The sequence below is a fragment of the Equus quagga genome, chromosome 11 (genome assembly GCF_021613505.1).
Source record: "Equus quagga isolate Etosha38 chromosome 11, UCLA_HA_Equagga_1.0, whole genome shotgun sequence".
NCBI classification, from domain to species: domain Eukaryota; kingdom Metazoa; phylum Chordata; class Mammalia; order Perissodactyla; family Equidae; genus Equus; species Equus quagga.
In genome coordinates this window covers 108,470,444-108,492,642 of record NC_060277.1, presented here as the reverse complement: position 1 = coordinate 108,492,642, position 22,199 = coordinate 108,470,444, and the positions used below count along the sequence as shown (strand labels likewise).

At 55.4% G+C, this 22,199-nt stretch overlaps 1 protein-coding gene across 2 annotated transcripts in view; it reads left to right on the top strand.

Moving 5' to 3' along the window:
- The first annotated feature begins 6,618 nt into the window (after nucleotides 1-6,618).
- Nucleotides 6,619-22,199, top strand: part of SDK2 (sidekick cell adhesion molecule 2) — a 273,296-nt gene continuing 257,715 nt past the window's right edge. For both annotated transcript variants that reach the window (XM_046677439.1, XM_046677438.1), the window contains exon 1: nucleotides 6,619-7,794. In XM_046677439.1, the coding sequence (XP_046533395.1) occupies nucleotides 7,731-7,794 (64 nt within the window). In that variant the 5' untranslated portion in view covers nucleotides 6,619-7,730. The remainder of the gene's footprint in view (nucleotides 7,795-22,199) is intronic.

Below are 22,199 nucleotides of genomic sequence, written 5' to 3'. Positions count from 1 at the left end.
TTCATTTTCTTCTAGAGCAAGAGTTGGCACACTTTTTCTGTAAAAGGCCAGATAGCTGATATTTAATGCATTTAATTTTATGCAGGCCATGAGGTCTCTGTCACAACTACTCAACTCTGCTGTCATAGTGGGAAAGTAATGACAAGTAACCACAGACAGTACTAAATGAATGGGTGTGGCTGTGTTCCAATAAAACTTTATTGACAAAAACATCCGGCAGGTCGGATTTGGCCCACAGGCTGTAGTTTACCAACACCTGCTCTAGAGCAAAGCCTATTTCCAGTATCTTGAGAAGTAACTGCAGGATTGTTGCAAAATTCTAAGTGATCACTGAGGAATGATTTTTGATAATAATGGTTAATATTATTGATTGCCTTTAGATGCCAGACCCTCTATGTATTATCTTGTTTAATCTTCCCAACATTATAAGGCAGATACTTTTATCCGTCTTATTTTGTGTACAAGGATATGAAGGCCTACAAAGTTTCACCAGCACTGGTGCACCTAGGATTTGAACTCAGATCTCTGTGACGCCACGTCCCAGCCCTTGTCCACTCTTGCATTCTGCCTTCTAAAAAACGCCCCCACCTCATCCGAAGCATGGGTGGACTTTGGTCTTAGAACGTAAATTGAATTATATTTTACGTGATTCTTTTAAGAATTCTGTAGTGTAAACTGTTACAAAAAGAAGAGCCCTTTTCAGAAACCAAGTAAGCAGGCCTTCTCCACCACAGCACAACTTACAACGTTAATCTCCTAGTTGACAAGGAGCGTCCCCAGGCCTAAAACTCTCGCCACCTTTCAGCTTACTTAGTTCTGCAAAACCTCACTTCTTAGAAATTAAATGAACGAGTGTGAGTGTGTGTGTTACAGATATTAGTCAAAGATTGGGTTAATTTCAGGGAGTAGTGAATGTTTGCTGTAAATACAAATGTTAGAAAACACACATTTGAGGTGTAAATAGCTTAATTTGCAAGGTCAATGGAAGGAAAGACACAGTATTGAAATCGAAAGGTTGTTCACATGTCGTATACATTCTCCCATTGTTTTGATTTCGTTGAATATATATCATCGCTTTGCTGATTTTGATGAGTTTACGTACACAGAGCAAAACGAGTGAACACTCCTGCCTTCAAGGGGCTCACATTCTAGTGGGGGACGTCGGGCAATAGTAGCTAATGAGTAAAATCTAGTGTATCAGATGGTGGTAGAAGGGCTACCGGGGCAAAGTAAGATGGCAGGATGGGGAGAATGGTGTGGGCGTGCACATGCATGGTGGGTGAGTCAGTGGGGCTGACACGCAGCCGTATGTGCCGGGAGAGTGGCCCAGGCAGCAACCGTTCTGATCGGGCAGTGGTCCTGTCTTACCAGGGTTGACTATTTGAACATCTTCCTTTGAGCAGATTGCTTTTTCAAAGGGATTGACAGGGAGGCCTCCCCGGTCAGGTACCATTTAAACAGAGGCACACTGAGGGTGAAGGAGTGAGCCATGGGGACATTTGGGGGAAAGGCACTTCAGGCCCAGGGATCAGCAAGAGCTGAGCCCCGAGGCAGGCCTGAGTGTGGCACGGCTATGAAACGGCCAGGAGGTGAGCATGGCTGAGGTGGACCACGCCCAGTCAAAGGTACTGGCTCTTTCAGCGGTGAGGGTTTGCCTTCGAAGGCTCTAAGAGGCAGACCCACACTTTCCTCTTGTACTAAGCAGATTAGATAAACTCTGCTCAAGTTAGAGCTCCTTGCTCTGTGATTTTTGAATGGCCCTAAAAGATTCTAAATCCTTGTCCAATTTAAAGATCAATGTCCCAGCCACCCAGAGTAGGCTTCTCCGCAGTGCTTATACACTTTATTGTAGCTGCATCAAGGATGTTCATGAGTAAAATGAGTGCTGGTTTTGTTTCAGAAACTACCACAAAGTACACATTCTTCCCCAACCCAACTTCCTCCTTCCTGGACCGTCCAGCAGTGTGTGCTTATAGCGTCCTCTCCTGTCCGGTATTAGCGCTGAGCTTCTCCACCAGACTCATCTGCATCCCCCACATGCTGAGCCGGGGGCTCAGAGTGGCTGAAACTGGTCCAGATACAGAAGACACCTATGCCTTCTCATGTATCCACTTCCTTCTCCAGCCTGGCCTACCTTTAGCAGTTTTATTGTTTAAAAATGCTGTCTCCTGTGGTCTGTTAACCTCTACTCTCTCCAGCTTGTATGAGGCTCTCGACCAGCAAGTCGTTGCGTTATTTCTGCACCAGTATCGGCAGGTTTCTGCTCCATCTCTCCGTGCCTCTTTTCCTCCTTTCCTGGAGAGTTGGTGGGCAAAAGCAGGAAGGAACAGGGAAGACAGAAGACCAGTCTGTTTAGGTGTCTCCCCAGCCAATCAGATCCCAGGGCTTGGAGACCATGAGCTGAACCCACACTGGCTCCGACCCTAGCACAGGGTGGCTAAAGATGCAGACTGCTGCCAGCCCAGGCAGACACGCACTGCTCTCGTAGGCCCTTTCTCCTAAGGGAGTGAAATTAAATTATAATGAGTAATTGAGGATAGGGGTGGATCTTCTTTCGGGGACTGCTGTGGGCTAAATTATGTTCTCCCTAAACTGATATGTTGAGACCCTAACCATCCCCCCGCCCCCAACTGCAGTGTGACAATATTTGGAGATGGGGTCTTTGGGACGAAATTTGATTTAGATGAGGTCATGAGGGTGGGAACTTTATGATGGGATTAGTGCCCTTATAAGAAGAGGAAGAGAGCTCTGTTTTCTCTCTCTGCCATGTCAGGACACAGCAAGAAAGTGGCCATCTACAAGCCAGGAAGAGACCCTTCCCCAAGAAACGAATCAGCCAGCATCCTGATCTGGGACTTCCCTGCCTCCATAACTGTGAGCCATGAACGTCTGCTGTTTAAGCCCCAGTCTGCGGGACTTTGTTATGGAAGCCCCAGCAGACGAAGGCGGGGACCCGGGGCCTCTTTCTTTTCCAATGGAGGTTAATAGACCGCTTCTATCTGTTCTTCTCCGTCCCTTTCTCCATCTTCAAAACAGAACAAAACGAACAAAGAACACCATTAATTATTCACTGGAAGCCGTGTTTCAGGCAATTAGTTGTCTGAGTTTCCTTCGGGTGGAGCAGAGACGGCTCTGCTGAAAGTCCCTGCTTTGGGGGCCCTGGCCCGGCTCCTCCATCCCTCACCCCAGCCTGCAGCAGCCCAGGGAGCAGCCTGGGAGGAACGGCATTAGGAAGGAGGGCGGGCATGCACAGTGTTGCTCTGAAACCCCACCTGTAAAGGCTGCTTCAACCTGACTCTCCCCTGCTCTCTTTCATTGTCCTTCCACGTTGAGTCTTGTCCAATCCTTTTTCCTCTTCTTGACATTCACTCTGCCTGTGTATCCTCAGCAAAATAACCACAAGAGTGGGCTTCTTGGTTGTGGGCGGCACCTGGAGCAGCTTGGGAAGCAGGGCCCAGGGGATGAGGGTGTGGGGACAGTGTAGGGCAGGGAGCAGACGCACATGTCTGCCTCTCACCGTCACTGCTGCTGGCCGGTCCCTCGGGTGGAGGATGTGCCTGACCCTGCAAGTGAACACTCTGTTCCAGTTGCTGTTACATCTGAGATGGAAAACAGAAAAAAAATATATACAATAATCATATTGAAAAGTTGACTCTGCCCTGCCTACCCTTTGGTTTCTGTGTGTGAAGTGGGGCCAAGGGAGGGTGGGGTCAGCGGGATCTTGGCCTTCTGCGATTCTGAACAGCTTGATCTGACCGTCCTAGGTTTTGTCTTCTTGCTCGTGGCTGGCACGTGGTGTGACGCACCTCCCGCTCCGAAGGCTCCCTGGCCAAGTTCTGCAGTAATGTTCTCTCACGGGCTCTATGTGCGGGACGAGAGGCTATGAAAGTGGCCCTGTTTGGGGCTTGGGGGAGGTTTTTCTAAGAGAAGGGTGACATTTTAAACATACGTCATCCACTTGGAAAGGGAGAAGGGAAAGGCAAAGCAGAGCGACCCAGGCATTTCCAGCTCTTTTGACGTGAATTGTGTTACTCTGCCTCTGTGCTGCCCCCACCCCCACCTGGAATTTACAGAGAAATGGATGGAGAGAGAGCCTCCGAGATGAACTGGCTCTGGGGATGGAGGGAGCCGGGCTATAAAGGAGGGAGAAAACCCAGATCCTGTCCCCAGAGTTTTGCAGGAGAGCTCTATGTACAGACTCAGATGGGAAGGAGCAGGATTGCAACAAGGAGGCCGAGTGGAGCCTGGGAAAGCCACGCAGCCCCTCCCGAGGTGGCACCCCCTGTAACTGCACCGTTTGCAACCTTCTAATTACACCGCTGGTGGCAAGAATGAGGTCATGGTGTCTGCAAGTGACTTTCCCAGTAATGAGCCCCTCTCAAAGTGGCAGGCTCCCTGCTCAGCCTCTTCCCGGGCCAGCGAAACTCTGATAAGAAGAAAACCAGAGAGTTCCTTTGCTCTGTGTGTGTGTACAGGCTGAGGACAGAAAGAGCTGGAGCCCTCTTCTCTGTCCCAGAAGAATGGAGGCAGATTTGCTCTCAGACTTGCTGGTAGGGTACCGTTCTCTCCCTAACGTGCACACCCAGAGACTTCCAACAGCAAAGGAAACCCGCTCCCTCCCTGAGGCCCCCAGCTGGTCCCGGGCCTTTGGGGATTAAACTCCCAGAAGAAGGTGCCTTGTGCAACCATGGCTCTTACAAAGAGAACAAATGCTGTTTGGGCGCCCCAGGAGCATCCATTCAGACTCCTGGCTGCTAGAAGGCTGGGATTGGACACGAACAGGGTGGAATCCACGAAGGTTTCAGACAGCTGTGTCCATGTGAGCTCCCACCCTCTGAGAACAGAGATGCAGCCTTTCTGCTGTTCCTTTGCTGGCTGAAAAGGAGGAGCGGTTCGGGCAAATCCAGCTCTCAGGCCCCCTCTGTGAGCGAACAGTGTAACAGCACCCTGCACACCAGCCCTTCTCCGGGGTCTGGGGAAGGCCTGAGCTCCAGGCTGGGTGTTTAGAGCATGTCGTGGGGGGGGGGGGGGGGGGGGGGGGGGGGGCGGGGTGAGGTCACAGCTGGGCATCACTAAGCAGCTGGCAGCGGCGTGGCCACCAAGGGGAAGGAGGGCTGGCCACACCTAGGCCGCCTGCCCCCAAGGCCCTGCCATTTACCCATCAGCCAGCCAGCTGGGCTTCAGCCTGGGATGGAGCACAGGTTGCCAGCAGGAAAAAGTCATAAAATGTTTGAATTCGGCAATTGAAGGACTATGGGGAAGGCAGGCTAGCTTCTCAGCCATTTTCAGAAAATGCCCATGGTTCTGTTTCCGGGCAGGTGAAACGAGAGTATGAAAGTAATGAAGTGTTGGTGCAGGCTGTGTCTACCCCACAGCCATCAGAAGGGGTGCCCTCTGGGCTGGAGCGGGCCCTGCGGGCAGAGACCCTAAGGACAAGACAGGAGAGGCATCATGAGGGACAGGGCTAGGTGAGACCACCAGGGAGAGAGGAGAAAAGGGCTTGTACCGAAAGGTGCAGGGTCTCCACAGCTCCTAGCACAAACGTCAAGAGGCAGGGCTGTCCTCCGACTGGCCAAGCAGGCACAGGGCCAGAGAGCACAGTCTTTTAGGGGCCATGACAATGTTTTAATCTCTTTTAAATCTGAAGAAACGAAAGAACTTCTAGGTTGAAGAAAATCTCTTAATATGTAATATTAATATTTTGGTCTTTATACCAACACCGTCCTAAAAAATTATTTTTAATTGTTACTGTTATTTTATGGAGGAAGGAGTCCACGAAGCAAAGCTGTCCAGTGCCCAGAAAAGTTTAACCCGGTCCTGCAAACTGGAGCTGGGCTTCTCACCATTGCCATTGAGGGTGCTGGTCCCGCTCACTCCTCAGGACCACGAGGCGGGAAACGGCCCAGTGCTCTTCTTTGTGGCTCACTCACCAATTCCCAGTTCTTCTACCCTTTGCAAGCGGAGCTCAAAAGAAAAAAAGAAAAAAGACGACACAAAGAATGCATACGCCTTGGCACCAACTTCACTTTCTCAGCCATCTGTAAGTCCCTGGCCTCCCTTTTGTCTTGCGCTCCGCCCTGAAGCGTTTCCAGACTTTTGAAAGCCTGACCTGGAAAGGGGAAACTGGGATCGACCACTTGACCGACGCCCTCTTCCCAACACAGCCTCCGACCCTGTCGCTCCATGTCTGGGAAGAGTGTTGGGGGTCCAGGCTATGGGAAAGAGTGGGAATCAGATGAGGCCTTCGAGAGAGGGGTGCGGGGCCGAGGCCGGAAGGAAAGGCCGAGAGAGCGGAGGGGCCCGGGGCGCATCTCTTCCCGGTACGATACGGGGTGGGCACTGCTGCCCTCCGGCGGGTCCCGGAGACGCTGGGCGCCCGCGGCCGCGCAGCCGGATTGTGTTTCTGCGGGGCTCGCTCCCGGGCCTGGCTCCGGGCCGCCGCCGCCGCCCCCCCGCCCCGCGCGCAGGCTGCTCTCCAGTCGCGGCCACGGGGTAGCGCTCGGCCCCCCTCTCCGCGTCTCCGCCTCCGCCTCCGCCGCGCTCGTCCCCGGCTCACGCGGCCCCCGCAGCTCCGGCTCGGCGCAGGCAGGAGCGGCTCTCCGGACGCCGAGCCCGGGAAGCGGAGGGCGGCGGGCTCGGCAAGCGGCGGCAGCTGCCGAGGCGGGCGGTGGCGACGCGGCCGAGGCGCTGGGGCGGGCGCGGCGGCCGCTGCTCCTCGGGCCGGGGCGGCCGGCGAGCGCCGGGCGTCCTAGGAGGCGCCGCGCCCCCGGAGCCAGGGCTGCCCGCCGGGCTCTCCGTGCGTCTGGCCGAGAGCTCCGGCCAGGGCGCGGCGGAGGGCAGAGCCGCCGGTCTCCATCCTCGGGCCGGCAGGAGGCTCCGTGCCGGGCGCCGGCGACAGCCCGGGTCGCCGAGCCCAGCAGCCGTCCCCGCCGCCCCGCAGCCGGCGCGGACATGGGCGCGCGGGGCTGCGCGCCGGGTCGCCGGACCCTCAAAGTTTGCTAGCCCGCTGAGCGCAGAGCCGAGGTCACGCCCGGGCCCGGCGCCCCCGGGAGGGACCGAGAGTCCTTGGATTGGGCGCCAGGGCGGTGGAGCCGAAAGGGGTGGCTCGGCCCCGCCAGATGCCGCCTGCAAAGTTAGAGAGAAGAAAACTTCAGCTCCAGGGAGATTCGGCCCGCTATGCTAACCGCGCCCCCCGGAGCCGGCGCCCCTGAAGGAACCCCTGCACCCGCGTCTGCCGCCGCGCCCCGCTCGGGCCCGGCCCCGGGGGCCAGGCGCCTGGAGCAGCGGTGACTGCGTCCGCCCAGAGAACCCAACCAGGGGGCGGGGAGGGGGCGGGGGGCGGGCAACGTGGCCACAGGAGGAAGTTTCCTGAAGTTGTCCGTTTATTCCGGAGCTCGGCCCGCGACTCAGCCGGATCACGGAGACCGCCCTGCCTGGGAAAAGAAGTCGGAGTTGGGGTGCTGAGGGAGGGAGGCGCCCCGAGTCCGAGAGCGCGGCGTCTCCTCTTTCTCTTTGCTCGCCCCTCGCCTTCTGGGCGCGCCGCCGGATCGGACTTAGAAGAAGCGGAGGAGGAAGGGTTGGGGTCGCCTGAGCTGCCCCTCCCGGATTTATACCGCCCGGGGCCAGAGCTGCGTAGACTCTCTCCCGGCGAAGCCGCGGAGCACCAGACCCCACGAGGATTATAAAACAGTGCGGAGGACATCCCCCCGGCCCCCACCAGGCCGGTCACCATGTGGGGGCTGCTCATCTGGACTCTGCTGGCCCTGCATCGGATCCCCGTGGCCGGAGCCCAAGGTACGGAGGGTCACCCCCACCTAGGGTTGGGGAGGCGCTGGGGGGGCGGGAGCTCGCGGGACCCACGATGGCCTCCTGGACGCCGGCTTAGCCCCCTCCAGGGAGTTTCACGACCCTTCCTTGAGTTTCGGGGGGTGGGGCAGTCTTTCGGAGACTTGTGGCTTCCGAATGGAGGATGGTGGGGTCCGTGCTGGGAGGCGTCGCTCAGATAGGCTGAGAAGATCCCATGATGAGGTGGGGAGTCGCCATCCCCCACGCTCCCTATGGGTGCCCCCCCGGCCGGCGTGGGAGGAGCGCGCCATTCCGTGCCCGGCTCGGCACCGGCTCCTCAGGCCGGGTTCCTGGTTCCCCGCTGGGTGTCCACGGGGAAGGGCAGGCTCGCCGGGCTGGCGCTGGCCTTCCCCGGGCGAGGGAGTGGGGTGGGAGGACGCGAGGAAGGAGCCTGAATCGGGCGCTGGGTGCCGGCTGGTCGTCCCGGGGAGGGCAGTTGCCCGGCCTGGCCACGTACCGGAGCCCGCCCCTGGCTGCCGGGCCGGTGGCTGGGGCTGGGGGGCTGCGGGGTGCGGGCCTGGAGCCCATGTCGCGCGTGCAGTCCGGGACCCACCGGGGTGTGGTGCACAGGGAGGGTCTGAGGCTCTCTCGCCTCCCACCCCCCAGACACACAGCCTCCCGCCTTTGCCTCCAGCTCCACTGGCGGCTCAATTGTCTCTGCAGCCGCCGCTCTGACCTGTGGCTGCCTGGAGCAGCCTCGCAGTGGAGAAGGGCTGGTGGATTTGGGGATGGGAGTGTTAGGAAGGACGAGGGGGCGTGATCCTCGCTGCCCTCCTCCAGACGGCCGATGCCCAGACATCCCCCCAGCCCCTGGGCAGGTCCCAGTGGGGGAGGGCGGCTGCACCGGCGCTTCCTTGCCTTTGGGGTTCTCAGATCCAGACAGTGGTGCCAGCGGTGTCCGAGCGGCGCCTGCTGGGGGCGGAGGGAGACGAAGCCTGGATGGAGTTCTGGGACGCGTGGGGCTTGGCCTTCCCTCTTCCAGCCTCGGGAGGGGTCCTGGACCCACCCGGGGGCGCCGGTCTGCCAAGGCTGCAACCTCCAAAGGGCTCCATTCCCTGCTCTGGGGTCGCTGAGCCGCGGGGAAGGAGGGACCCCAGTGCGCCCAGCATCAGGCATTCCAGAGAGCCAAGATCAAAGAAATGAAAAAAAAATCAGCTCTCACTCACAGGGTTGAGGGTAGGATTTTACAGTGTAATTTGCATTAAAGCACTTAGAAATTTTGTAACGGGCTCTATAAATGTAAGGTAATGAAAGTTATTATTATTTTTATGATCATCATAAAATCTTCCAGCAGGCAGGGATCTCAGAGGTCATCCTATTCTAGTAGCCATTTAACAGATGGGAAAACTGAGGTCCAGGGGCTTTAAGTGACTTGCCCAAGGCTGCTGGGTGATCTGGGGACAGAGTCAGGACTGGGACCAGGTGAGTTCTAAGCCCCTATCTCCCTGGAACTAGGGGCATCTGCAGCTGAGTGGGCTGGCAGATTAGGAACGTGTTGTAATCTACCCCAGGGCGCCTCACAGATTTGCTCTGAGATGCCCATGGGGTTGCTAAGCGAAAGCCAGGAGACAGGGAGGGCTCTGAGGGGTGTCTGCCTCTGTCTGGACCCCTCTACCGTAATTAGGGTGCAGACTCCAGCAATGGCATCATTTCCTTGGGCAGGTGACTCGCTAGTTTTTGTCCCATCCAGGACCAGGCCCATAAGGAGTCCCCAGGGTGCCTAAAGGTCCTTCCTTCTGGGTCATCAAGTCTCGTCCGTGCCCCACCTCCACACCTGTCCCATCCACCTGAGGCCAAGAGTCTACCTGTCCTGCTGAAGTGAAGGCCAGGCCACCTCCCATCCCCATGCTTCCCACACGAGGGGCCCTGTCGGAAGCCGTGAAGGTCTCTTTGATTGATTCACTCCCTCTCCTGCTTCTCTTGTTTGCTGCCTTTTTGAGTGTGGCTGCCCAGGTCCCCTGCTGCTCCGTTTGTGTGCTCAGGCTCCGAGAGAGCGTTTTTCCAGCATCGTCGGGTACTCTCCTCCATTTGTCTCCTGGGCAGCAAACCACGCAGGGGATTGTGGGAACTTGGTGTCAGCCCAGGCTGCCTTCAGGTGTCGGAGGTGGGGTGGAGGACAGGGTCAGGCCACGGCGCTGGGGGGGGCATCTCTTATGTACTTTGGGGTTAGAGAGCAGAGTTTCTTCTTTGTTTCTCCTTGCCATTAACCCTGTGGGGTGGTTGAAGCCACTGGCACTCTTTGTCACTTCTGAGCCCACGGGACCCGCCCTCCAGTCATGACACAGAGTGACGGACCCAGCAGCGTTCCTCTCTTGGGACAAACCTCACATGGTCACCGCCGGATTTTATCTAGACTTAGCCTCGTCTTTTTCAGGCGCTGGACCATTTCCTCCTGAAACTCAATGTCACGTGATTCATACTCATTTTCCAAACTAAGTGCAGTGATGTTGTAGAAAGAGCAGAGTGGACGTGAGGATTCGAGGTGTTCAGGGGAGGCCCCGCAAGTGTCCGGCACACAGATGGCGCTTAATAAAGAGGAATTGTTGTCATTATGATTGTTGTTCCAACTGCTTGTACACTGTAAGCCAAAGGACCATGAGGAGCAGTTCCCGGCCACCCACCAACAACCCTTGCATGCCTTTTCCTCACCTAAGGCCCTTCTTTTACTCCTTCCACAGCTGCACCCCTGTGTCTCCGAGGGCTCCACTCCCAGCCACCCTGATTGGAAGGTCTGGGTAGGCCTGGATGTCTGCATTTTAACAAGCGCCTTGCAAGGTTTCTCATATGCCGCGAAGCTTGATTACTGCTGGCGGACATCCTGAGGAGGCAAGAGGCTGGAAGGAGGGCAGCAGCAGCCCAGCCAGCTAGTCCAGAAGGTTCTTTCAAGAGAATAGTGCCTTGGGGGGAACAGAGGGGGTCTGAGCCGAGTGATCCCGGCAGTGGGAAAGCCTGAACCAGGGCTGGGAGGGCCAGCCCCACAGGCTCCCGCAGGCTGCAGAGGGAGAAACTTTAGTGCTGGGAGCTAATCACAATAAAAGGCAAACAGCACACGAGGGAGCAGGATGAAAGTTTAATTACATGGTGTGGCTAAGCTGTAATTATTAATTACTGACAGCAAAAAATAACTTATTGATCAGGGCCTCTTGCTAATTACCACAAGGCTGAGTGTCGCACTTGCCTGGGGCTCTCGGCTGGTATGTGTCGAAAGTCCCACACCACGAGAGTGGGCCCGGGACATCCCTGCTCCTCACACCCCTCTGTCCGTCACCCTATGCACCCCTTGGTTTCCGCTGGACAGTCTGGAACATTCCGGCTGTGGTTAGATGAGTGACAGTTTGGTGTTTCTATTGGGGCAGTGGATGGCCCCTGCCTGGGAGGGACAGACTCGGGACCCCACCCCCGGAGGCCGAATCTCGCTGGCAGCCTGACACCTGCCTCATGCATTTGTTCAGCAAATATTTATCGACCGCCTCTCCCTTATGTCCTCTGCTGGAAGGCCAGAGTAGGGGCCAGGAACCTTGTTCCATCAGGGAAGGGAGGCTGGGAAAGAGGCCAAATCCTTTACAGCAGTGCTCTGTTTAAACAGTGCCTGAATGGCCGACTTTAAAATGATGTGTTAAACTGCGTATTGGTATGCGTTTGACTTTGTACCACAGGACACAGTTGGGCTGTAAGCTAAACGGTAAGGAAGAATGAACTTGTTCTCCGTCTTAAGGACTAGCATGAATCAGTGCATTTGACTTGAAAGAAACGTGGAAAGTCATCTAGTGCTGTCCTCTGTCCATAAACCTGGGACAAATGGCCATCCAGTCTCTACTTGCATACCCCTGGTGATGGAGGACTCACTACCTTACGAAACAAGCTGGTTGTTAGACAGTTGTGCTTTTTTGCTGATGAAGTAATTGGCCTCCCTGTGGCTGGTTACCCTAGGATTTGGCTGCTGTTAAAGGAGTCCTCTGATTGGCTGGAACACCCCCTCCTCGTCCCTCTGACGTCCAGCCCCTCGGGGAGTCAGGAGACTGAGTTGGAACTGATGTTGGGTGTTACAGTGATGCCTGCGGGATTTCCACCCTGGCTCCCCATGGAGCGCGTTGCCGCAGACGGCCCTGGAGCTGCCTAAAGCGGTGGGAATTAGTCATCGTAATTTGGGGCCTTGGGGCCAATAGCAACAAATGGGCCCGGAGTGCCTGCCGGCAGCCGCCCCACTGGCTGTAATGGAAAGGAAAACAAGCCTGGTTGCTGCGACATCCCAGTTGCTCCTCGGCGTCCCACACGTTGGGCAGGAGGCAGGGCCAGAGAGCCGTGCTGAGCAAGGGACCATCCCGGGCTGCTCAGGGTCCTGGGGGGAAGGGAGGGGCTGCCCAGCTCGCCTCATCAGACTCCCCAGGCCAGGTCTGGTCCAGGAAGCCTCTCCCTGAGCCCGGGGAGCCTGCCGAGGCCCCCTCTCCTTCTGATATTGGTGGTACCAACAAGGCGGGTGGCTTCCAGCCTGGGTTCTGGCCCCTGCCTCCACCCTCAGCAACTCTGAGCTGAGGCTCGGTTTCCTCAGCTGTAGCGTGAGGAGACAGTCAAAGTAGCGTATCTACTTCATAGGGTTTTATTGGATGTTAAGTGAGATTATCCCAATCACTTTAAAAATGCTCTTAACGCAGGTTAAGTGCTTATAATGTGTTGGCCACAAGGTGCGAGGATGTCACGACCACACGCCCTCACTCCCACACCGGCCTCCTCTCCAACCTCGGCTTCACTCACTCCGTCCACCGCACTGACCGCCTCTCTGTTGCTAGAACTTACCCGTCGCTCCCTGGCCTCCCACCTGGTGCTTGAAGTTCCTGCCGTCCCTGCGGCCGCGCCCACTCCTCCCAGATGTCTGCAAGGCCCACTCCTGAATTCCTTCTGGACTTTTCTCCGAAGTCCCTTACCTGTCCCAAAGCACCCGATAACACAGCATCTCCAGACATACCCCCCTGCCCGGCTTCACTTTCTCCATAGACTCAGCTCCGTCCCACATGTATGGACTTGTTTATTTGCTTATTGCTGGTCTCTCTCATCGGGGAAGGGGCTTTATTTTATTCACTACAGTTTGTTCACCCCTCTTCCCAGTTGCTAGAGCCTTACCTGGCATGTAGCAGGAGCTGGACAAATACGAATGAGTGAATGAAGAATGAATGAATGAAAGAACACATACCTGAGGCATAAAACTCTTTGTCATCTGCCCCCTGCCTGCTTCTCCAGCTTCTTCTCTGACCAGTCCCCTACTCTCATGAGCTCCTCTGCATATCACATACAACCCCTGCCATGGAGCCCTCATTGCACTGCCCAGCCAAGCACCCTAAGGACGGGAGCCCCACCCGCCAGAGGTCCCAGCCCAGGAGGACGTGGAACGGAGTAGTGTTGCCACTGAGCCTGGAGCTCTTGCTCAGACCTTCTTGCCCCATTCCTGGCTCTTCCCACCTCTGGCTCCATGGGCGAAGCTGCCTCTAGCAGCCTGGCCTCCGGGTTGAGTGGCCCCCCGGGTCCTGCTGAATCCCTACCAGCTGAACTCTACCTTTATGATGTGCAGGAGATTGGGAGGACAGGTAGGGGTTTGGGGAGTAATGCCCATCCGTGCCTGGAGGTGCCGGTTGAAATACTTGAGAGAGGAAGACTGGCATCAGTGTTTAACTGCTGTAGCCCGAATCACTTCCCCTTGCAGCCCATTGGCCAGAACTGACCACGTGGTCCCACTCAGTGTCAAGGGAGCTGGGAAGTGCAGGCTTCCTTCGTGTGCTAGAGCAAGGACAGGATCTCCATGCGCACTGGTGATGTCAGGCGTCCCTTCACAACCACGAGACGACTCTGGTCTCCAGAAGTGCGTTTCCTGCCGAGGATTACTTTACATGAGGCGGGGCCGTCCCTAAGCCTGCTGGAGTTACTCCCCATCTGTGCTATTACTTTGTGCTGCTTTTGGGTTTTTTTCCTTAAGCGGTTGAGAAGCAGCGTGTATAGGGTCAGTGCCTTGGAATGGGGCCGACCTGGGTTCAGGCTCTGTCACTTGGTTACACTTTGGGTTCAGTCACTTTACGTTCTCAACCCCCATGTCCTTGTCTGAAATACCAGGAGAAGTAGATGAGATGACACAGCAGAGCACGCAGCACGGAGCCTGATGTATCATAAGCCCTTAATAAGCTAATTTAACTGTATTTCTGCTTCCGTGTTTGCCCCTCCAAACATTCTTAAGGTAGGGTCTCCGGTCGCGTTTAGTTTTCAGATTTTCCACCCTGGTATCTTTACTGTGCACTTCACCCGCATCTTCTTTTTGCCCCTTTCTTTTGCTTCTTCCCCAGTTTAGAATGATGCAGCCTTTCCTCCCCACCCTAGGGGTCTGCCGAGGGAAGCGAGCTCATGTTCGGTGCATGGTTTCATGGGTCAGACAGTGTTCAGTGCCTTACATCTGTTGCCTGCCTCCTGCGACTCCAACATGTGGGTAAACTGAGGCTCAGAGCTATCAACCGCCCAAGGCCCTACCGCTGGGAAGTCAAGATTTGAACCCAGGGCTCTATGACCCCGACACCTGTCGTCTTTCCACTGCCCCAGGCTGCTCTCTGCCTCCACGACATCCTTCACTAGTACCTGCCCAGTGAGAGATGCTCAGACAGCTGTGCTGTTGGAAGACGGGGCTGGTCCAGGGCAGGTGGCGGAGTCTGGAAACAGCCCTGGAATTCCTCCTCCTCCGGATGCTCCTGGCTCCTGCCTCTGCCCTGGTCGTGTCCTCACTGGGCCTTAACTTGGCAGAACACGAGAGGTCAGAAAGGGGATCCCTGCCTCCCTCTCCTCCTTTTTCCTGTCCCTTCCTGGGGATTGGGATGACCCAGAGATATTAGGGGAGTCTCCTTAAGGTCACTTGGGGCATTTGTGACTGGCTTACTAGTGACCGAGCCACACAAGAGTCTTCTAAACTGAATGGAGTGGGGAAGAAAAGCGATTAAAGTTTGATGTCACATAGGAAGCTATTAGTGACCCAGAGGGTGATGAAATTTTGATGATGTGATAATTCCAAGGGGAGGAAATATTATTTGCCATGATGCAGCTCATTTGGCTTCTGGGATGGACACGGGTGACTCCCAGGGGCCTTCTGGAGCCAGGACCCTGAATCTTCCTCCCCCGGGCACCTGTGTGAAGGTGCAGAGGGTCACACGGGAGGCAGTCGTGTTGCCCAGAGTTTGCATGACGGTCAGAAGTGCATCTGGGCACCTGACACTTGGGTTGTCACCACAGAATGTGAGTCAGTGGTGAAGCTGGTGGAGATGCCCCATCTCTGCCTCGAACCATGAGAGCCAGGCCAGAAGGGGCCATCAGAGGCCCAGATGGACAGCAAGCCTCCCTGGGTTTAAATCCCACCTGTCATTTACTGCTCAGGTGACCTTGGATCAGTTACACAGCCTATCTGTGCCTCAGTTTCTTCATCTATAAAATGGGAATAACACTAGTCTTTATGTCATTGGGTGGTGACAAGGTTTAATGAGATGTGCTAAGCTCTTAGGACAGAGCTCACTGTATAGTAAACAGTGAATAAGCGTTCATCACTGTCATTATTGTCATCTTGGCATCTGGGAAGCAGGGTCAGCTTTGGACCTAGAATTTGACTTGTGCCCTGACCCCAAATGCCTCTGTTCCCTTTGTCTCTCACAGACCTGCCAGTGGCATCTAAACTTCCACTCTTAGGGATTTATTTATTTGGTTAAGACATTCTCTGCCTCCAGCTTAAAATGCAGATATGCCCCAGAGAAGCCACATAGTAAGCTATTATCAGCCGTTCAGGCCTTAAGGTGAACGTTTTTATTGGATCCTTTCATAAATCCTCAAATTTCTGTGGGTAGCTTTCGCAGATATCTCATTTTCTCTCCTCCCCAACCTGTGAAGGAGTTTGGCCAGAAAGTATTAATGTTATCAACCTTGTTAGCATTGAAGTTCAGAAACATTAAGTAACTTGCCAAGGTCACTTGACTTGTAAGAAAGAGACAATGAATGCAGATCAGCTCCTTCCCAGACCATTGCTTTTGACCTGGTCGAGACATCCACGTTCAGGAATGGCTCACCACACTGCTTTGGGATCCGGGAACTGTCTCATTTGTCCACAAGCTTCTCCCCAGCTTGGGTGGGCACAGGGGTAGGGCCCGGGGTGCAGCCCAGGATGGCCTCTCCTCTCTGTGAGGAAACTCAGAGCCCTCTCTTGGCGCCCCATCTGTTCACCCACAAGGTCTCAGAGACTGAGATCCCTCACTTCACCCCCGTACTTACAGGCCTTCACCCGGTGGCTTCCCTGCCGCTGTGGTATCCACACCAGGCCCTCCACGACCCCACCCTGTGCATGGCCGTGACCGCCCCCGCCCAGCCCTCCACTGTGCCCAGCTGCCCTCGCCACCCGGGAGCCCAGCGGCACCCTCCCCTCCTCTCTCCCCTTCTGCAACCCTGTTCTCCCCCAAGGTCCAACGGCTGGAGCACATCCTCCCAGAGGCCTCCAGGCTCTCAGGATGCCGATGGGCTAGATGTCTCAGTTGGCACTTTGGCCTTGTTGATTCTGAATTATCTTTTAATGCGTGTGTGACTGATTTCTTTAATTATAAACTCCTTGAGTTTAGATAATAACCCTTCATCAACAAGGGTAGAGGTATTAGACATAAATTATTGTTCCCAGTTAATGAATTTAACCCTTTAAGGAAAAGTGATGTAGGAGTAATAATCACAGCAGACAGAAGGTGACAGGTGTGTGACCCTGTGTGGGCCTCAGAGGCTGCCACCGATTCTCCTTGGGTCCCTTTGTCTCTCTGTCCTCATTGGGAAAACGTGGGAGCCTACATACTGCATTTCCAAGCTCTTCTGTGATGGACTCCGGTGGTGGAGGAGTGTGGCCACATGCCCTGGCGGATCTGGCCGTGCAGCCTGAGGCTGCCGCTCTCTGTGCGACCTTTTCCTTTTCATATTTTCCTTTTTAAATACATGAAATTTTGCATTCCATTCCATAGTCTATCTGATTTCTATTTTAACACACAAAGGATGTTTTAAAGCCAACTGATGCTGCTGGAAGATGTGGTACGTCTGCCCCATGGCTTCCTGGACCCCCTGGGATATGTGTCAAAACTTGGTTTTGAAAAACTTGAAGGAGATGATCTCTTGGGTCGCATCGTCTGTAAGATTCTAAGATGCTTTACATATATCTATTTCAATCATTTGTATTTAAAATTTTCTGTAATGTTTTATATACATATCTATCTCCTAAAGCAATTGTACCCCAGACGGTACCGACCCTGGGCCACCACAGCCATGCGCCGTGACTGGTGAAGGCGAGGCCTTACAGGGTGGTGGGTGTGAGGGGAAGGCTGTCGGCTCCTCCCTAGGGGACCCTAGATGACCTTGGGTGGTTGGTGTTTTCCGGGTCCTCCCCCAGCTTCACCCAGTCTGCTGCATACCATCAGGGGGCCTGTCTCCTGGACGCTCCCTGGACCCCCCCACCCGCTTTTGATTTGCGCTGGGGAGCCACCCAGTGCATCAGCAACACCACGGTCATGACTGAAGCAGAGTTGGGGCGGAGCACTGAGCGAGGCCTGAAGACTCTCCGTAGCAAGAGGCATTGAGCCCTGGTGGCTGTGTCCACTGCACGGGGTCTTTCTCATGAACGTGTGGGGCCTTCCAGGAGAGCCCAGGTTCCCGGAGAACCAGGCTCTGGCAAAGCAGGGCCTGACTGTCGCCTGCATCCCTGCAGCAGTCCCGGCAGGCCTGAGCTCCTCTCGCTGCCCATGCAGCACTAACTGAATGTTCCGGATCAGTTTCTGTCACCCCCTCCCAATTCCCCTGGAGGCTCTTGGGCTTCAGGAAGCAGACCCCAGGCATCCATGCACTCCCAGGCTCCCATCGGGCGGCCAGCCCTCCCCATCGCCGTTTATATCTCCTGCTGCCCAGGCTCAAGGACCCAGCACCCAGACCGGAGGAGGTGCCGCCGTCCTGGGACCGTGCCCGGCCCTCACGCCTTCTTGCTCAGTCAACCTTGAACTCTCCTCCCCACAGCCGCCATGCTGATTAGCTTCACACCGCTCTGGTGGGCTCAGCCCAGGGGCCCTGGCCGTCCCCATGTGGAGCCCCTTTTCCCTGCCCTGGCGGAGCATCCGTAGGCACGGGGCGGGTTGGCGGGCAGGCCAGTGTGGGACCCAGAGCTGCCGAGGAGGGCCGAGGGGAGTTCCTCATTAGCTCTGCCCCAAGCTCATTATTGGGCTGTGCATCGCGGGGTGAAAAATGTTGTCATCGGGGCAGTAATAAATGCGCTGCTGTCAGTGCTGATGCGATCGCACTAATGAAGAGAGATCAGCCCGGGCGAGAGGAGGTGCTTCTGGCGGAGGCTCCAGGGGGCTGGAGAGCTCTGCCTGCTGCCCCTTCTCCCCTGCCCCAGCTGGATGGAGACCTGGAGGTGGACAGAGAAGAAGAGAGCTAACCCTTTCTCCCAAGGCCTTGGAGGATGAAGAACCTAGAAGGTCCTGGAAACCTCCAGGAAAAAGGAGCATTGTTGGGGCCTGGGGAGCGAGGGAGGTTGTGACAAGGGGCCCCGGCCTGAGGCTGGGCCTTGGGCAAAGGCAAGCAGGACTGGTTGAGGGGACCGCTGTGCTTTGGATGGCTCAGCCTCCCTCGCAGAGCCCTGGTTGAGAGCAGCCTGCAGGAGACGTGGGGAGAAACACAAGCCGCATTGTCTGCGCCGCCCTGCCTGCCACCTCGCCCGCAATGTTAGGACTTATTGTGTGTCCAGGAACTTGGAATGTCCAGCCCCAGGGTGTGGGGAGCAGACCTCTAAGGCCGACTTCTCTTGTGCCTCTGCCATGGAAGAGCTCAGGGGGCCCTGGATCCTCTGAGCCAGCTAAGTGCCAAGCTGAAGCAGAGATGTGCCTCCAGGACGCTGACAGATGGGGGCAGGGAGTGGCCTCTTCACAGTGCAGGCCCTGGGGCACCTGGGGATTGAAGAGAGGCTGAGTGAGTGTGAGTGCCCTCGGGTCCGGGTCCTCAGGAGCACGTTCTTGGAGCCTTGATGGAGATGAGAGGGTGGCCGCCAGCCGTGGGCTCACATCTGAGCCTGCATCCATGCCCTGGTGGGCTTGCTAGAATGTAGATTCCTGGGCCCCACCCCCAGAGCTTCTGATGGGGCCAGTTGGGGTGGGGCCCTGGGAATTTGCATTTCTAACAGGTTCCCAGGTCGTGTGCTGCTGCTGGTCCTGGGACCACACTTTGGGAAGGCCTGGCCGAGAAACTTGAGGAGAAGCTGGGGTGCCGCGGTGCTGGGCCGTTTCGGCTGCTGTGGACTCTGTCTGCTTCTGCGGCAGGGGACAATAGTGAAGCTCGATTAAGACGACACTTGAAATTCCCGCATAGCCTTGCATGTGGGGGGGTGTGACCACTGCTCACTCCTTTCTTCTTTCCTCACCACCTGAAGCTCTTGCTGCCAACGTCCTTCCTTAAAAGAAAACAACTAACCAGCCCAGAGGCGTCCTTCCTGGGAGAGGTGGGGCACGGAGGGAAGTTACCACCGGCTGCAGCAGCTTTTGCTAGAAGCTCCAAAGTCACCCCGATGTGTCCATGAATGACAAAACCTCTATTTGCTCACCCGGCGTTTTCTAAACACCTACTGTGCGCCAAGCACAGTGCCTGGGAGCCAGAGATGGCTGAGGCAGGTCCCTGCTCTGAAATTGTTCACGGTCAAGTGAGGGCTTCAAGCATGTGGTGGGTAACACAGGACAGCGTGAAGGGTGCTGCGTGCAGGTGGGACCCAGGGGACCGGCGTCCAGAGACCACCTGAGGATGCTACCCCAGCAGAAGCTTCATGGGAGGTGACCTTGAAGCTGACGTCTTGTGGGATGGGAGGAGCCCCCATCTTCCTTAGGGAACACTGGGGGCTTTCTTTTTGTTCTGACATAATAAACTGCACACATTTAAAGAGCACAGCTTGATCATTTCTGACACAGGTAGAACCCGAAAAATCATCACCCAAATCAAACCAACAGACATAGCTGTCACCACCTAAAGTTTCCTGTGCCTTTAGGAACCCCTCCCTGCCTGGTATAGATCTGTTTCTTTTTCAAATGGATATCCAGTTGCTCCAGCATGGTTTTTTGAAAACTTCCCTTTCACCACTGAATGATCGGGGCACCTTCGTTGAACGCCAGCTGTCCGTGTGTGTGTGTGGGTCTGTTTCTGGACATTCTTCTGCCTCATTTATCCATCTGTCTGTCTTTACACCAAGAGCACATTGTCTTGGGTACTGCTGCCTGGTACTAAGTCTTGAAACCAGGTAGTGTTGGTTCTCTGACTTTGTTCTTCTTCAAAGTTGTTTTGGCTACTCCAGGTCCTCTACATTTCCATATGAATTTTAGAATCATTTTTTTTTCAAAAAAACCCCGCTGGGATTTCTGATTGGGATTGCATTGATAATAGAGATCAAGATGAAGCGTGTTGACCTCTTGACCACATTGAGTCTTCCTGCCCCTGAACATGGGATATCACTCCATTCTTTAGAGCTTTTGTTTCTCTTAGCAATGTTTGGTGGGTTTCAGAGTACAGGTTTTATATATTGTTTGTCAGATTTATCCCTAAATACTTCATATTCGTGACGCAACTGTAAATGCTTTTTTTTTTTTTTAAGTATGCTTTTTGGTGAGGAAGATTGGCCCTGAGCTAACATCTGTTGCCGGTCCTCTTTGTTCTTCCTTTCCAAAAGCCCCAGTACATAGTTGTATATCCTAGTTGTGAGTTCAGCTACGTGGGACACCGCCTCAGCGTGGCTTGATGAGTGGTGCATAGATCCGCCCCCAGGATGGGAACCGGCGAATCCTGGGCCACAGAAGAGGAAAACGCAAACTTAACCGGGTGGCCCCTGTAAATGCTATCTTTTATTTCAACTTCCAGTCATTTGCCTCCAGGATCTAGAAATACAGTTGATGTTGACGTGTGATCTTGTACCCTATGACTTGGCTAGACGGAATGATTAGTTCTACCAACTTTTTTGTAGACGCCATCAGATTTTCTACATAGGTGATCAGGTTATCTACAAATGCAGACCGTTTAATGCCTTTTCCAGCCCGGATCCGTTTCGTTTCTCTTTCTCGACACTGACTTAGAACCTCCATGGGGCCTTCGTTTTCATCCTCTCTGTTGCCAAGCAGCAGTTATGGGCAGCAAGTGCGCACGGTATCGAGTGGCTTCCTCAGACGCGGCCCCCACCCTGAGGGTGCTCACACTCAGGGACGCGTGCCCTCCTGGGCATCAGCCATCCTTTAGATCTGCAGGCTCAGGAGCGGAGCAGCACACAGAAGCACAGGGACTCTCCCACTTGTCTGTCTCGGCTTGTGGCCGTCCTCCCAATATCCCTCCCCTGGAGGCCCTGGAGCCCCCCTAAGGGGCAGGAGGTGAGCTAAACTGTAGGCGAACTCAGAGAGCCACTATGGTCAGTTTACAAAGGGCTTCTCATTTTATAAAGGAGGAGGTGAGGCCAAGAGAGCCGAGAGAGGGGTCACAAGCCACAGAGTCGGGAGCCTGGGACATCGCGCCCCCTGACAGGCTCCACCCACCATAGTTGTTGACACCTCAGCCAAGAAGCCAGCCTCTGGTGGGACTGTGTGTCTCTGAGCCCTCTTTCTCAGCTCCATCTGAGCTATGGGGGCGCTCGCATCCACTACACTGGGACGTGGGAGAGCTGCAGAACCACTGGGGCCATGAGCCAGAGGAGCAGGCTGGGGTCCCAGGGGTCTGGGTGCAGACAGCCCGGCCACAAAGCAGCTAGGGCCGTTGCCAGAGGGAGAGAGTGAGTCCAGAGCCAGCCCTGGGTGTGGATTTGGAAGGGGGCCCCCTCTCACCTCTCCTCCCATCCACCCCAAGGTCTCCCTGGAGTGTGGTGGGTTTGAATATCCCTCTGCAGCGTGGGGAGTCACTCCTTGAGCCTCCTCCCCAGACATTCAGCTTAGGCTCCCCTCTGCTACCCCAACTTTCAGGCCCAGCCACACAGGCCCATGGGCAGGGTTGGGGGAGCGCCCTGCAGCTCATCTCCTGGACAATCAGCTTTTGGAGTCACCGAAACTCAGGGCATAACAAGAGCTCCCATCCACCTGTTCTAAATCCTCTGCATGCGTGCATTCCCCAATTCTATGGATTAGGAAACTGAGGCCCAGAGAGCTCCAGCAGCTTGCGCAGAGTCCCACAGCTTGTAAGTGGTCACTCAGGCAGGCACCCAGGCGGTTGGCTCCAGAGCCCGAGTTTCAACCACTGGCCGTGCTGGAAGCCTTACGTCTGTCCAGAGCCCTCTCTGCCTCTCCTGCTCCCCCTCTAAACTGCTGATGAGCAGA